Source organism: Aquarana catesbeiana, linkage group LG01 (genome assembly GCF_042186555.1).
Source record: "Aquarana catesbeiana isolate 2022-GZ linkage group LG01, ASM4218655v1, whole genome shotgun sequence".
NCBI classification, from domain to species: Eukaryota; Metazoa; Chordata; class Amphibia; order Anura; family Ranidae; genus Aquarana; species Aquarana catesbeiana.
The window spans coordinates 839,720,132-839,734,596 of NC_133324.1; the positions used below are offsets into that span (position 1 = coordinate 839,720,132).

The 14,465-nt window shown below is 38.9% G+C and overlaps 1 protein-coding gene across 1 annotated transcript in view; it reads right to left on the bottom strand.

The window, feature by feature from the left end:
* Positions 1 to 1,222: 1,222 nt before the first annotated feature.
* Positions 1,223 to 14,465, bottom strand: part of NWD2 (NACHT and WD repeat domain containing 2) — a 469,190-nt gene continuing 455,947 nt past the window's right edge. The window contains exon 7 of the mRNA XM_073608949.1: positions 1,223 to 9,909. Coding sequence (XP_073465050.1) covers positions 5,977 to 9,909 — 3,933 coding nt within the window. The 3' untranslated portion in view covers positions 1,223 to 5,976. The remainder of the gene's footprint in view (positions 9,910 to 14,465) is intronic.

Sequence of the window (14,465 nt, forward strand, 5' to 3'; positions counted from 1 at the left end):
CAACCATATAGCTCATTTAGAGACTGTACAGGAGGGACTTCCACCCAGTAGAGGCTGAACCTGGCTGGGGCGACAAACGGTAAGGGATACCTCGTGATTCCAGTCCTGATCAGGTGAGGAAAAAAAGGAGAATGCTGTGAGCCGGGTCTGTCTTTGATTTATAGTTAACCAGTCCTATCAGGTTGTGGGGGCAGAGTCACAACTCATGTGTAGGCTGCCATGATGCACCAGGAAACCAGGAAGCAACTGAAGAAATGTAAAAAGGTAAAAAAAAAAGTAACTATAATATACTTTCCTATTTACTAATGCTAAAAATAGTTAATGCTGTAAGTTTAGTTCTGCCTTAAATAAACTGTTACACAATATAAATTCAGCTTAGCGGAAATATTTCTTGTAAGGCTTTAGCAGTTAACTTGTTTTACTTTTTCCCTCAATGTCTGAATTTTAATAATCAGTTGACACCAGTGATTCAATATAACTTGCTTTATTTTTACAAACAATGCATACACAAGACTGAATATTGTCTGAAGACTGCAATAGAGTTTTAATATAATACCTCTGTAACAAAAGGTAACTAAGTTAAACATTTATGAAAATATAAATCTCTGCTTAGGGAAATGCTCCCAACAATACAAAGTTTACATAAAAACATTCAGTATCAGTTATCAATTGCAAACAAGATAGGAAAAATCATTCAAGTCACTGAATATACTATATTGGCTTGTACACAAAACACAGATGTATCACAATGGCCTTTATTTAATAACAAAGTGCACAAGGCAATGCTGGACAGTGGCTCTTTGCAACTTATCAGTGACCAGACCCAAGTTGCTAGTTGTTGGCCAATTTAAGGTTGACCTGCGGTTGGCTGCAATGAGTTACTGTATGCATCGCTACTCTTTTGCAATGTGTTATTTAAAGGTAAGTCTACCTAAAACTGATATTCCACTTCTTGGTTGATGTTGATTGACTGAATTATTCACTAGCTTCTTATTTGTCTTGGAGACTTTAGAAATAAGATCCCTCTGCCAAATTTCGATGTGTTATTGCAATCCTTTAAGGAGGTACAGGAATTGTCCTTGTAATGGATTATGGGAGGATCTAGAAACTAAAATGCAGTGATCTCATTATCAGCCCTTAAGAGATAAAAGAAGCTGAAACTGGCATAACATCTCCAAAATCCATAAAAAATGTATCGTTTTGGGCAACTCAGGTTTGGATGACAGTGGAAGATTCAGTGCCAGATTCTTCTTTCTTTTTTTAGACTCCAGAGCAGGGACGTGCAGTCAGGGGAGGCAGGTGAGGCAGGGCCTCACCTGTCATGAACATTAAAAAAAAAAAAAACGTGCTTCGAGGGTCAGAGACCCCAAATTTGGGGGGTATGTAGCCTAAGTCCTATCCCACCACTGGTAAAAATGGTGGGGTAGGACTTTTATGACCTATGGTTCCAGAGATACGGGGCTCCTTGCGCAGCCTGTCAGAAGCTAAATACAGAACAGCCACTTTAAATACAAGCTGACACACTCTGTTTGCAGCAGACTGAGAGCTTGAGCTCACAGTGTCCCTCACTTCTTGTCAGAGGCACTGAGCTCAATGAACAGCTTGGAGTCTTGAACCAATGGTAAAGTACCATTAGCCCCAGCTGTCCAATAAAAATGCTGCAGTGGAGGCATGCCTCTCACTGCAGTGTTATAGAAGGGGCATGTGTCTAAAAGACAAATGCTCCCTTCCAGCCCAGCCCTCTTAACTACAAGGAAAAAACATGTGTTTATTTGTAAAAGATTTACCCACAATCCCATGTTTTTCTCACACAGTTAAGATGGAGACTAATTCTGCTGAAAAGGTACTGTTATATTCAAGCTAAATCATATATTTATATGCTATAATGTTATAACATAATAATTTATTATTTATCTATTTACTGTGAAATTACTGATTGGAAGTTATAACGTCAAACTTCAGTAATTTGTCCGTTAAGCCACCTGTTTGAGTACAGATTTTGAAAATATAGTAAATTACCTTAAAAAAAATATATAATAATTATTTGTATATTACTTACTTATGGTAATAAACCCCTTGCCACCCATGCCGAGAGTCCGACACTTTTCTCCTACATGCAAAAATCATATTTTTTTTTGCTCGAAAATTACTCAGAACCCCCAAACATTAAATATATTGTTTTAGCAGGCACCCTAGGGAATAAAATGGTGGTCGTTGCAACTCTTTATGTCATACAATATTTGTGCAGCAATTTTTTAAAATGCTTTTTTGGGGTAAAAAACAGTTTCATGAATAAAAAAAAAACGTTAGCCCAATTTTTTTTTTGTATAATGTGAAAGATGATGTTACGATGAGTAAATAGATACCTAACATGTTACACTTTAAAATGGTGCACACTTGTGGAATGGCGCCAAACTTCAGCATTTATAAATCTCCATAAGTGACACTTTAATTTTTTACAGGTTACATGTTTAGAGTTACCGAGGAGATCTAGTGCTAGAATTATTTCTCTCGCTCTAACGATTGCAGCGTATGTAACCTGTGTGTATCTGGCTCTGATACTAGCCAGTGCCTCACCAGCCACTGACCTCACCGCACGCCCCTGCTCCAGAGTAAGTATTTCCCTATAATATTGTGTGCGCTCTACCTAAAGTTAGGTTCCTAAAGTTACCATTTCCTCTTCTGACTCAACCTGCCACTTCACTCAGCTACCAAGAATTGGGTTGGAGTTTGCAAAGGTCTATGAATTTCTTTCCTAGTCCTATGTGCACTTAGCTAATGATAAAGTACTTAGCATTGTCACATGGGAGAGGGGGAGCGAGCCACATGCTCACTCATACCCAAAAGTTCTGGATATTTCACTTCACGCCTGGTGAAGAGACTTGCAAAGTGGGGAGGAATTGGGGTGGAATATGGGGTACAAGAAAATGTAAGTATATGCAGTTGGGGAAGGGATGAGCTAAGTGAACCTTTTGCATGGGCAAAGGAAAAAATCTCCTTAAGTAAACGCGAGGCACTTGGCCAAAACTTGGATTCTGTTGAAAATATCTTGCTGCTGGAACTCAGAGTTCATATATCAGCATGTGATTCGATGTGCAAACACCACAAAATGAAATATCAGTCTTTGGTTGAGCAGACCTTTTAATAATGCCTGTTGTATCTTAGCTGGGCATGTCCCATCTTATAATCTATTCAAGCAGGTACTCAATGCTTGACAAGCTTATTTAATATAATTACTTTGAAAAGCTGTGAAAAACCATGCCATGTCATACATACATTATATTAGATTAATGCAAAATCTTCATAAACATTTGATAACATATTGGATCGAAACAAAATTTTAGAAAAGTTGAAAACAGTCAATAGCTGTATGTTAAACATCTCATTTAGGACATCAAATATAAGTAAGAAATTCACTAGAAATTCAAAACATTATAGAACCTTTGGATATATCATTTGATATAACAGACTATTTTTGACAATATGCAGGCATTATGACAATCCCAGAGTATTAGGTTGGTCATTTGATCTGTATGTAACACAGAATAGAACAGAATTTTTAAGGCAGATGTCAAAATTAAACTATTGCAGGTCCACAAATGCAATGTTTTTGGTGATATAGTTTGACAGTTTATAATTAACTGATAAAGCTGATCTTGTATCAAGATCTTCTTTTGAAATGTTCTTTCTGACTAGCAATCATCCAATACAATAAACCAGTAGGTTTAAACTTGGCTTTGGATAGCCTATATCAGAGTATCACACCATCATAAGGATTATTAAAAATGTGTAATATTTTTAATTTTAAGTTCCTGTTAAAGTTGTGATAAAACATTTATTTATACCCTGAGGCCAACTCCAGAAAATGTGTGTCTATTTTTGGATAGAGTAGAGAACAGAACCTCTGTCTGTTTTTATTGCTGTTTTTACCCCCGCTCGGGAGATTTACCCTCACTTCCTGCCCTAGTGACAGGCAATCAAAAGGACAGCAAGTAACGGGGAAGGTTTAGAACCTCTGAACATATTTTATTGCTGTCATTGTCTTTCTGTCCTGGTGACCCCTTCCCCTCATTTCTTGAGGGCCATCTTTACAATGGGGACACAGACAGCAATACCAACCAGATAGAAATTCTAAGTTTCCCCCTAGTATCCAAAGCTAAAAATGCTTTCACTGGAGTTGAGCTTTGAAAGCTAATTTTTAATTTTTATCACATCCTGATGCTTCTCCAGGTACTGTCAATGATATTTTGTCTTTTTTATAGTTAGTATTTGCTATTTAGATTAAAACAATACTGCTTAATCCTAACTTTAGACTTATTATACTTGAGTACACACATATCTCTACCCAGTTGTAACACTGCCGTGGTAGTTACCATAAACTTAGGGTGGCCACACATGACCAGATGCATTAAGGAGAACAGTGTGTGGGATATTTCTGACTTGGCTTGAGGCAATGCATACATGCTGAAAGCTTTCTTTTCTTTTCTCTTCTCCAGTTTCCACTGAAAATAAAATGATCAACTGCTGGCTGCAAAACGAATCCCCTACAATTTGGTATATTTATTTATAGGTCAAGCTATCCTTACCTTACTAAAACTCACATCCTAATACAATCTGGAGAACAGAAAGAACACTTCCCTTATATCAGACTGGTCAGTTCTGTGCCTTTACCTAAAACAGTGACACATCATCTATTGCTAATCAAGTTACACTGCATAGCCCTTCTTCGGCTCCATGTACACTACAGCTTCTAAACTTGAGTTTAGGAGCTTTTGGCGTTTTTTTGCCAAAGCTCCTAAACTCAACTCCATAAAAGTAGGCTTTTAGGATCATTTAGAAGCTTGTGCAGTGAGGGAAGGTTCAACCTCCCCTAATCTCCCTCTCATGAACGTGGAAGAATCATGTTCAGGATATGAAAGTTTTGACCACCGGTCACAAAACATGCGAAATCGCGTAAACTCATGGCATGATTTTGCCCCATTTTGCTATTTCTAGCGGCTGGCGGTCAAAGTAGTTCAAGTGTACATGAAGCCTTCTACTGTGTGGGATAAGACAACAAGGGTGCAAAACAAAGGCTCTGTTATGCATTGTTTTTCTCATTCAAATTGCTCTGATGTTAAGTAAAAAAAGAGTTTTGTTATTAGTATAACGTCTACTGGGCAGATAGTATATATATTCATTGCAAAAATTTCAGCTCAGAGAATTCTTCCATAAATCAGGTTCCATACACATAAAGTATGGGATTTTAAAGGCAAGGAAGACCAAATAAAAATTCTGGTGGCTGGAAAAGATTGGCCATTTCTTTGTTATTTAACATGTCGTTGCAGATACCAACTTCAATGATGCCCATCTAGCCCTGTATGACCAGTTTAAAGTGGGTCATAGACATTTGATAGAAAATCACTGATTGACAGTAGATCACAGCTTTTATCAATACTTCTCTAAACAATCACATATGCATCCTATGAACATATGTATGTACGTAATGCTACACTGATTTTTACACTGTTAGAGGGAAATATAAGGTACTGCATGAAAATTGGCTCCCACCCATCAAACAGAAGGGTCAACTGATTCTGCAAAAGTTGCATGTATTGTGTATTTACTGGCAAGTAATATTCATTATTCATAGGGCATCTTTAGCTGCAGCATAGGATGTTGATGCCATGACTTTGCATTTGTGGCAAGGTTATGCCTTTACAGATTCTTTATTTGTAATTATAGCTTTACAACAGGAAAACAGTAAGAGCATTAAGCTTTATAATTTTAACAGTGCTGCAATAATTTTCAGTGCCTGAAATATATATAAATAATTTAACATGGCATATCGGACAACAGAGTTTTTGCTATATTTTGCTGGATATTTTTGTTTTTAAACAGTGATGCCTGAATTGCCATGGACATTTTATTAATACATGTAATTTAAGATCAGAATAATGTGTAAACCTCTTTGTAAGCATCCATACTTTGGTGGTCTCAGTTGTTTGCCGCAAAGCTCTGTCCTCTACAGTCAATGGCAGAGCACATTTTCTCATAACAAAAATTATGCTTTTTGGTTGGAGTTGTCTCTGTTCCTTCACCAGAATCTGACACTGTGATGGGGCTGTCTCTGGCAAATACTTCAGTGGATTCTCTCCATAAGCAGTCAGGTGCCATTTTGTATATGTAATTATTGCACTTGGGCCTGAAAATATGTGATTTGTTACTGAAAATCTGACGACTGTTGGAAGTTGCAATTTTTATTTTCAACGTGGCATCGACTCTGTCCACTACTGTGTAAGTGCCAATACTCCCGTCATCAAATCCTACAACGATATTGAGATGCCGCTGTGAAAGTGCAAGGAAAGTTGGCGTTTTATATAATGAACAAGCACCAATGCTCTTTCCATCCGCAAGTCTCATCACTATTAAACTTGAAACTGAATTGTCCTCATCGTCTTCCCCATTGCGGAAGCAAATATAGACAAGGTAACGCCCATCACAAGACAAGCTCTGCTTCCATATAACACCTGATGCATGCACCACTCTGAGCTTTCCACTATGCAAATCAAGTACATTGAACTTTTCATCACCATGAGTGACAATCCCAAGCTTTCCATTTGGAGAGATTTCAAAATCATTGAGATTTTTCAAAAAGTTGGATGGAAGCTGCACCCTTCTACAAACTGCCTCCTCAGCCAGGCTCCAGATGCTCACAGTTTCAGTTGATGTCATAAACACAACAAAATCTGGACAGTCTGGGATCAGTCTGAAGTTTACAATTGTTGACCCATCATCGCAACAGTACTTTTTAGTTATGCTTCCTGTCCATAAACTTACAGCCAGAAGCTTGTTCTTGGTCATGCCGATCACAAATGTGTTTGCAGTAGTTATAAGTGCATTCTTTAAGGCAGCTAAGATATTACAGACTTTATGGCCTGTTGCAAGCCTCCAAACTCTAGATGCATTTTGCTCACAAAGAGACACTATAAATTGATCATTATGTGTTATCAACAGCTGAAATATTCTTTGACCACTAATTCGAAGAAGATTTTCTCCAGTGCTAGTATGCCAAACATATTGGTTACATTTGTCATCTGAGGTGACCAGCAATTCACCAGTGGCTGTGAGCACACCATTTTCCACATTCCCCTCATGCTTAAAGGCAGATTCAATATAACCAGTGTTAAAATTCCATTTCTGGACATAATCAGATCCATCAAGTGAGTAAATGTAATCTCCTCTGCTAGACAACAAAACTGTATGGACAGCTCTACCTGTCTTGTCAATATTGGACATTGCCGTTAAGATATCAATGTCCCAAATTGAAAGCACACCACTAACAGACAAGGACAGGAGTAAATTGTGATGGCTTGATTTCACTAATTTGACAATATTCCCTGAGATTTCTTGTAAACTTGCCATGCATTGCCCAGTGTCTCTTCTCCATACAAATATAGATGAGGTATTTTCCATGGAAGCAATTATACAGTCAGAATTTCTGGACAGGACAGCTGAAATAAATTTCTCATTGCGCTTTGCCCGAAACTTTTCAGAAATTTTCCACATGCGTGTATCCAAAAGTTCAATACTTAATGCTTTACAGATAAGAATTGCACTTTGGTCTTCTGGTAGCTCAGTGCTGATGACTTCACTGTCTCCCTTGGTACAATCAAATTCTTCAGTTACTTGAGGATTGGTCATTTCCTCTGTGTTCCACACAGAGAGGCTCCCTTCATTGTCAATCATGACTGCTTCTTGATTTGTATCAAGAACGAGAATGTATTTCACAAAACCTCCAGAAAATTCAGATGTAACAGTTGACAGCTTCTCACCAGTACCCAAATGAAATATTGTGGTAGTATTGAGGTATTGTCCACAAAATGCATACAGTCCATCTGAAGAACACTGAATGCAGGTTACCTCATACCAGCAATGGAAATTGTAAAGTGGCCAGCCGTAAAGTAAATCTATAACATTAACATCTTTACTTGCTTCCAACCAGGCCAGTGCATGTGTATGTGACAGTGTAAACCCATTTATAAGGTTTGGACCCCCTCCAACTCCTTTGGAACCTTTAATTTCAACTTCATATAAAAGGCAAGAGTTTAGGTTATCATAAATTAGTAGGGTGTTCTTTGCTGTGGACACAACAAGATATTTTTCATCTGCTGTAAGCTTCATCCCCATAATTACAAACTGGGTAGTGGTGATTTGCCTTAAAAGTTGTCTTGATTCAACATCCCAGGTACTTATGGTGCCATTCTCAAGTGCAGAGATTATAATATTTGGACTGTATGTTGGGAGGACCTCAGTGATGTGCAGTGAGCTAGATGATAGTGAAATTCTTTCAGGGCTGTAAGTAACATCCATGGAAGAATGGAGTGGAACAATTGAACAGTATTTAGGTCCATCTTTGTCACATTCTAAAAGAAGGTTTCGGAATTTAGGCAAAGAACTCACAACTGGAAGAAGTATTTGCTGCAACTCGGCTGAAAGGGACCCTGGATTTTTAAGAACTTTGTTTTTAATGCTTTGAAGGGTATTTGCAAGAAACTTCAGCTCTTTTTCTTGTGAGCAATTGTATGCTATTTCGATATCACCTAGTGCCTTTTCAAACTGACCAATTTTGATCATTGTATACAGCCAACTAAAGTTCATTGTAATCCCAGACATCATTTCATCTGTCATACCACATCTTGTCAAATGATGCAAAAGTTCCGTCATTTTTCTGTGATTCACAAAAAATATATCAGGCTGTAAAGGATTGCACTGAAATGCCCAGGGCTGTTCTGGAGCCTGCCTGTCAAATTCATTTTCATCAGGATAATGTTTTCCATCATTGTGTATGCCACTATGTTCATTTTGAATGCAATTTTCAAAATATTGATGCTCCCTGTAAAAGGCTTTTTTACTTCCTCCTGACCATACACCTAAGAAGTACTCTGCCACATTGGCATGCATCTCTTGCAAATCATCATCATTATTGAGATACAATTTCTGGGCAATGAGATGAAGGTGTCTGTTTGACCAAACCAAAAGTGTAACATTCCTTACATGTCTTTCTACCAAATAGCCAGTAAGATCCTCTCTGATTTGTGCAATAATTCTATAAGGTACCCTTAGTGGGTTCAATGGTTTCACATTGGCTAATAACTCATTCATCACACTGTTATCAAGAGCTAAAATATCCTCCAGCTCTACCTCACTAAGACCTGTTTTGGCCATTGTAATGTACCCTAGTGCCCTTGACACCAACCGTAGCCCACACTTGTTCTCCAGTGAGCAGAATAACTGTTCTATGTTCTCATGTACAGTCACACAAAGAGTTGAGTCATCAACATCTTTATGTGATCTCCAGTTTCGGACCTCTCTGAAAGTCAGGTTGACAAACATTGGCAAAGTGCACCTAGAGAAAGCTTCATTGACGTAAATTTGCTGACCTGATGTTACCTTCCTTTTAACCCTAAGGAGCTGATGTTTAAGTATTTGGCTGCACATTTTTCGATCCCTTGGAATAAGTTCTACATAATTGTCTTCGTTGTGTATAAGGCACCTTAGATTTTGGAGCATTCCATACTTGTTTGGCAGTGTTGATATGATTATACGAACTGTGCGAGGAAGGTGAATGGGAAGCCACCAAAGTTTTCTGGCATCTTCACTGTCTGAAAGTTGTTCAAGACTATCAAGCACAAGAACAAGGGGTTTATGAAATGAAGACTCATTCAGCAAGTTTAAAAATAGTTCCCGAAGGTCCAGGATTTTTTTTGGAATGCTCTGCAGTAAACATCGGTAATTTACTGCGAGTTGTTCACAAAGGCTTTGCAGTAAACAATTTAATTCAGAGCTCATTCCAGTGGATCCCAGGAATCTTACAATGACCACTGGATCTGAATCTGTTCCCATTTCATCTTGAAGCCATGAAAAGGCCTGTAATACAAACAAAAGTCAAAGTTACAAAGTTTCTTTTTTTATGTATTAAATGTAAGTTAATTGGACTTAAAAGTGGTTCTAAAGTCTACATTTTTAATTTTTTTTAACCATAATGCATTCTCCGTATTAAGGAAAAAAATCCTTCCACTGTATGTCCCCCCCCCCCTCCCTAACACCTAACTGACTCCTGTATCAATCCAGCACTGTGCCCAGCTGCAGGTCTTCTCTCCCTCTCTTTCTGGTCTCACAAGCTTTGCTGAGAACAGTGGGAGCCATTGGCTCCTGCTGCTGTCAGTCAAATCCAGTGAGCAAAAAGTGGGGGACGGGCAGAGTCTATTGACATAAACAGCCTGGCTGGAGAGCAAGCCTGAACATCTGCCCCCATAGCAAGTGACTTGCTATGGGGGCAGACGCAGAAGAGAAGAAGCCAAGATTGTCAAGGGTTGGCTCAGTATAGGAGTCAAGGGTTGGCTTAGTATATTACCATTGCACAGAGCAGGTAAGTATAAACCTTAGACTTTACAATCACTTTAAATTAAGTTTGTAGAACTGAGCAGTTATTTCATTATTTAAATACACTGTATAATACCAGTTTCCATCAGTGTTACTTCATCCCAAAAAATATGCTTTTATACTGTGTATGCTTTTTAATCAGAGCATTGTAGGTGATAAGTGATTAGCACTCTTGGCTTGCAGTGCTAGGGCCACTGGTTTGAACCCCAACCATGAAACTGCTTGCAAGGAGTTTTCATTTTTTCCTAATGCTTGTGTTGGTTTCCTCCCACATCCCAAAGACATGCTGGTAGGTTCCCCATGACTAAGCTCCGAGGGTGGAGCGAAATGCGTTGGACGTGGCCTGGTCAGAGTCCAGGTTGAGGTTGCCAGTTCACTCATCTGAACAAAACACCTAGATGTGCGGTTTCTAGGGTCTATCCTCCTTTCATCCATGCTGGCAGGTTAATTGGCTTCTGTCTAAATGGGCCCCAGCACTTGTATATATTCATGTGAAGTAGGGACCTTAGACTATAAGCTCCTAAAGAACAGGCACCAAAGTGAATGTACAATATACTGTATGTAAAATGCTGCATACATTATTGGGGCTCTATAAACAATTTGTATTGAGCAAAATACTATTCACCCACTTACTTATGTGTAAAAAATACAGGTTGGAAAACAAAGAACAAAAAAGAAACCAGGTTAAAAGAAAAAAAAAACTTTAACAACATAAAATGAAGATCCATTCAATGAAACCCAGTGGTGAACAGATATGACAAAGACTGTTGCCCACAACCCAATGAATTTGGCTCTGCAATCTAAATAGGTTTTAATGAACAGTAAAGTGAACTGGTAAAAGGGTACTTTCTACTTCTCAGTAGTTCACTACTATGCAAACTTCTGCCTGCAGGATACTGGAGCCACATCCTCTTCCTCTTCCTTACTATGTTCAGCCAGGTACATAAATATTGGGACATCAACATAATTCTAATCTTTTTGGCTCTATACACCACCACAATGAATTTGAAATGAAACAGACTTTCAGCTTTAATTTGAGGGTATTTACATCCAAATCAGGAGAACAGTGTAGGAATTACAACAGTTTGTATATGTGCCTCCCACTTTTTAAGGGACCAAAAGTAATGGGACAGATTAACAATCATCCATCAAACTTTCACTTTTTAATACTTGGTTGCAAATCCTTTGCAGTCAATTACAGCCTGAAGTCTGGACCGAATAGACATCACCATATGCTGGGTTTCATCCCTGGTGATGCTCTGCCAGGCCTCTACTGCAACTGTCTTCAGTTCCTACTTGTTCTTGGGGCATTTCCCCTTCAGTTTTGTCTTTAAAACTCATTCAGGTCAGGTGATTGACTTGGCCATAACATTCCACTTCTTTCCCTTAAAAAACTCTTTGGTTGCTTTTGCAGTATGCGTCGGGTCATTGTCCATCTGCACTGTGAAGCACTGTCCAATGAGTTCTGAAGCATTTTGCGAATATGAGCAGATAAAATTGCCCAAAACGCTTCAAAATTCATCCTGCTGCTTTTGTCAACAGTCACATCATCAATAAATAGAGGAGAACCAGTTCCATTGGCAGCCATACATGCCCATGCCATGACACTACCACCACCATGCTTCACTGATGAAGTGATGTGCTTTGGATCATGAGCAGTTCCTTTCCTTCTCCGTACTCTTTTCTTCCCTTCACTCTGGTACAAGTTGGTCTTGGTCTCATCTGTCCATAGGATGTTGTTCCAGAACTGTGAAGGCTTTTTTAGATGTTGTTTGGCAAACTCTAATCTGGCCTTCCTGTTTTTGAGGCTCACCAATGGTTTACATCTTGTGGTGAACCCTCTGTTTTCACTCTGGTGAAGTCTTCTCTTGATTGTTGACTTTGACACACATACATCTTCCTCCTGGAGAGTGTTCTTGATCTGGCTAACTGTTGTGAAGGGTGTTTTCTTCACCAGGGAAAGAATTCTTCGGTCATCCACCACAGTTGTTTTCCGTGGTCTTCCGGGTCTTTTGGTGTTGCTGAGCTCACCGATGCGTTCTATCTTTTTAAGGATGTTCCAAACAGTTGATTTGGCCACACCTAATGTTTTTGCTATCTCTTTGATGGATTTGTTTTGTTTTTTCAGCCTAATGATGGCTTGCTTCACTGATAGGGACAGCTCTTTGGATCTCATATTGAGAGTTGAAAGCAACAGATCCCAAATGCAAATAGCACACTTGAAATTAACTCTGGACCTTTTATCTGCTCTTTGTAAATGTGATAATGAGGGAATAACACACACCTGGCCGTGGAATAGCTGAGCAGCCAATTGTCCCATTACTTTTGGTCCCTTAAAAAGTGGGAGGCACATATACAAACTGTTGTAATTCCTACACCATTCACCTGATTTGGATGTAAATACCCTCAAATTAAATCTGAAAGTCTGCAGTTAAAATACATTGTGTTAGTTTAATTTTAAATCCATTGTGGTGGTGTATAGAGCCAAAAAGGTTAGAATTGTGTTGATGTTCCAATATTTATGGACCTGACTGTATATAATCTATTTCATAGATATAGTTACAGTATGTACACAATTACATCATGTGTCACCTGTCGCTTTTAAAAAAATTGCTAACATTACATAATATTAATTTTTGCAGGAACAAAGGGAGAACAGTCAGATCTTTTTAGTGAATGGGGCACATTTTGTATACATCAGGGCATTATCAAATCTGCCTGATCTTAATTGTATTTCATTCAGTTTGGATCAATTACTTAATAATAAAAAAAAGGCTTTTCATTTTGTGAGGGAATTTTCCTATAGCTTAGTGAATGTTGTAAAAATACACAATCGTTGTGTCTCTCAATAGGACATAATATTCTCCATACATGACTGAGTGTCCTGCAGAATGCAGAGGCTCCGATTATCTATAAAACATTAAACACTTGACCAAACCCCCTTCCAAAATGACCAGACGACACATTTTATTTGTAGTCGAATAGCCATAGCAGGCTTTTTTTTTTACAAACCATTAAATACAACATTCACGAGAAACAAGTTTAATGCATATAATACAGTTAATGCATAAGAAATAAACCAACCTCAGCTTTTGCCCGGTCTAAGGTCTTTGAAGGCCTATATACTCACGATTAACCGGTTGTATCTGCCACCCAATCAAAGGTCCCCAACCGCAACTACACCGGCTCAGGGACAATTAACCACTTATGTACTACCAGATACAACCTAATTACTACCCAGATGTTACCACCGTAATTAGGGGTGCAACGGATCAAAAAACTCATGGATCAGATCGATCCTCGGATCAGAGTCATGGATCGGATCATTTTCGGATCAGCAAAGAAAAAAAAATAAGACAAATCTTGTTAAACCCACCGAAGTTTTAGATTTAACAGCTATTTTCAACACAAAACGGAGCTTATATGCATAAATACAGTATTTGTAGATCGGATGGACTGTTTAGATGTTACATTTTAAAAGCAGCAGCAAACTGCTGACCTTGCATGGTTGCTAATGTGACAGAACACCTCTGATTTTCACATTTAACATTAAATGTTCTGTAAATGTTTTGTCACATTAGCAACCATGTAAGGTCAGCAGGTTTGCTGTTGCTTTTAAAATTTAACATCTAAACAGTCCGTCCGATCTACAAATACTGAATTTATGCATATAAGCTCCGTTTTGTGTTGAAAATAGCTGTTAAATCTAAAACTCCGGTGTGTGTAAGATGTCCGCTTGCCCCCTTCTCACTCTCTCATTGCAGTACTGTGTAGGAGTGTGGGGTGTAGCAAGATGGCGGCGACGAAACGTCACTTCCTGACGAGACAGCGGCCACCGCCGGGTGTACCAAGATGGCTGCCACTCCGGAGCTAGGCCGAAGCTGCGGCCTTTCCTATGGCTGAGGCCGCAGAGCGCTCCGCGGATCGCGGGTGTCCCGATCCGCAGAGGTTGACCCGTACGGATCATGGATCGATAACGATCCGTTGCACCCCTAACCGTAATGCTAGGAAGGGACACCCATACCTCAGATGGGCCCAAC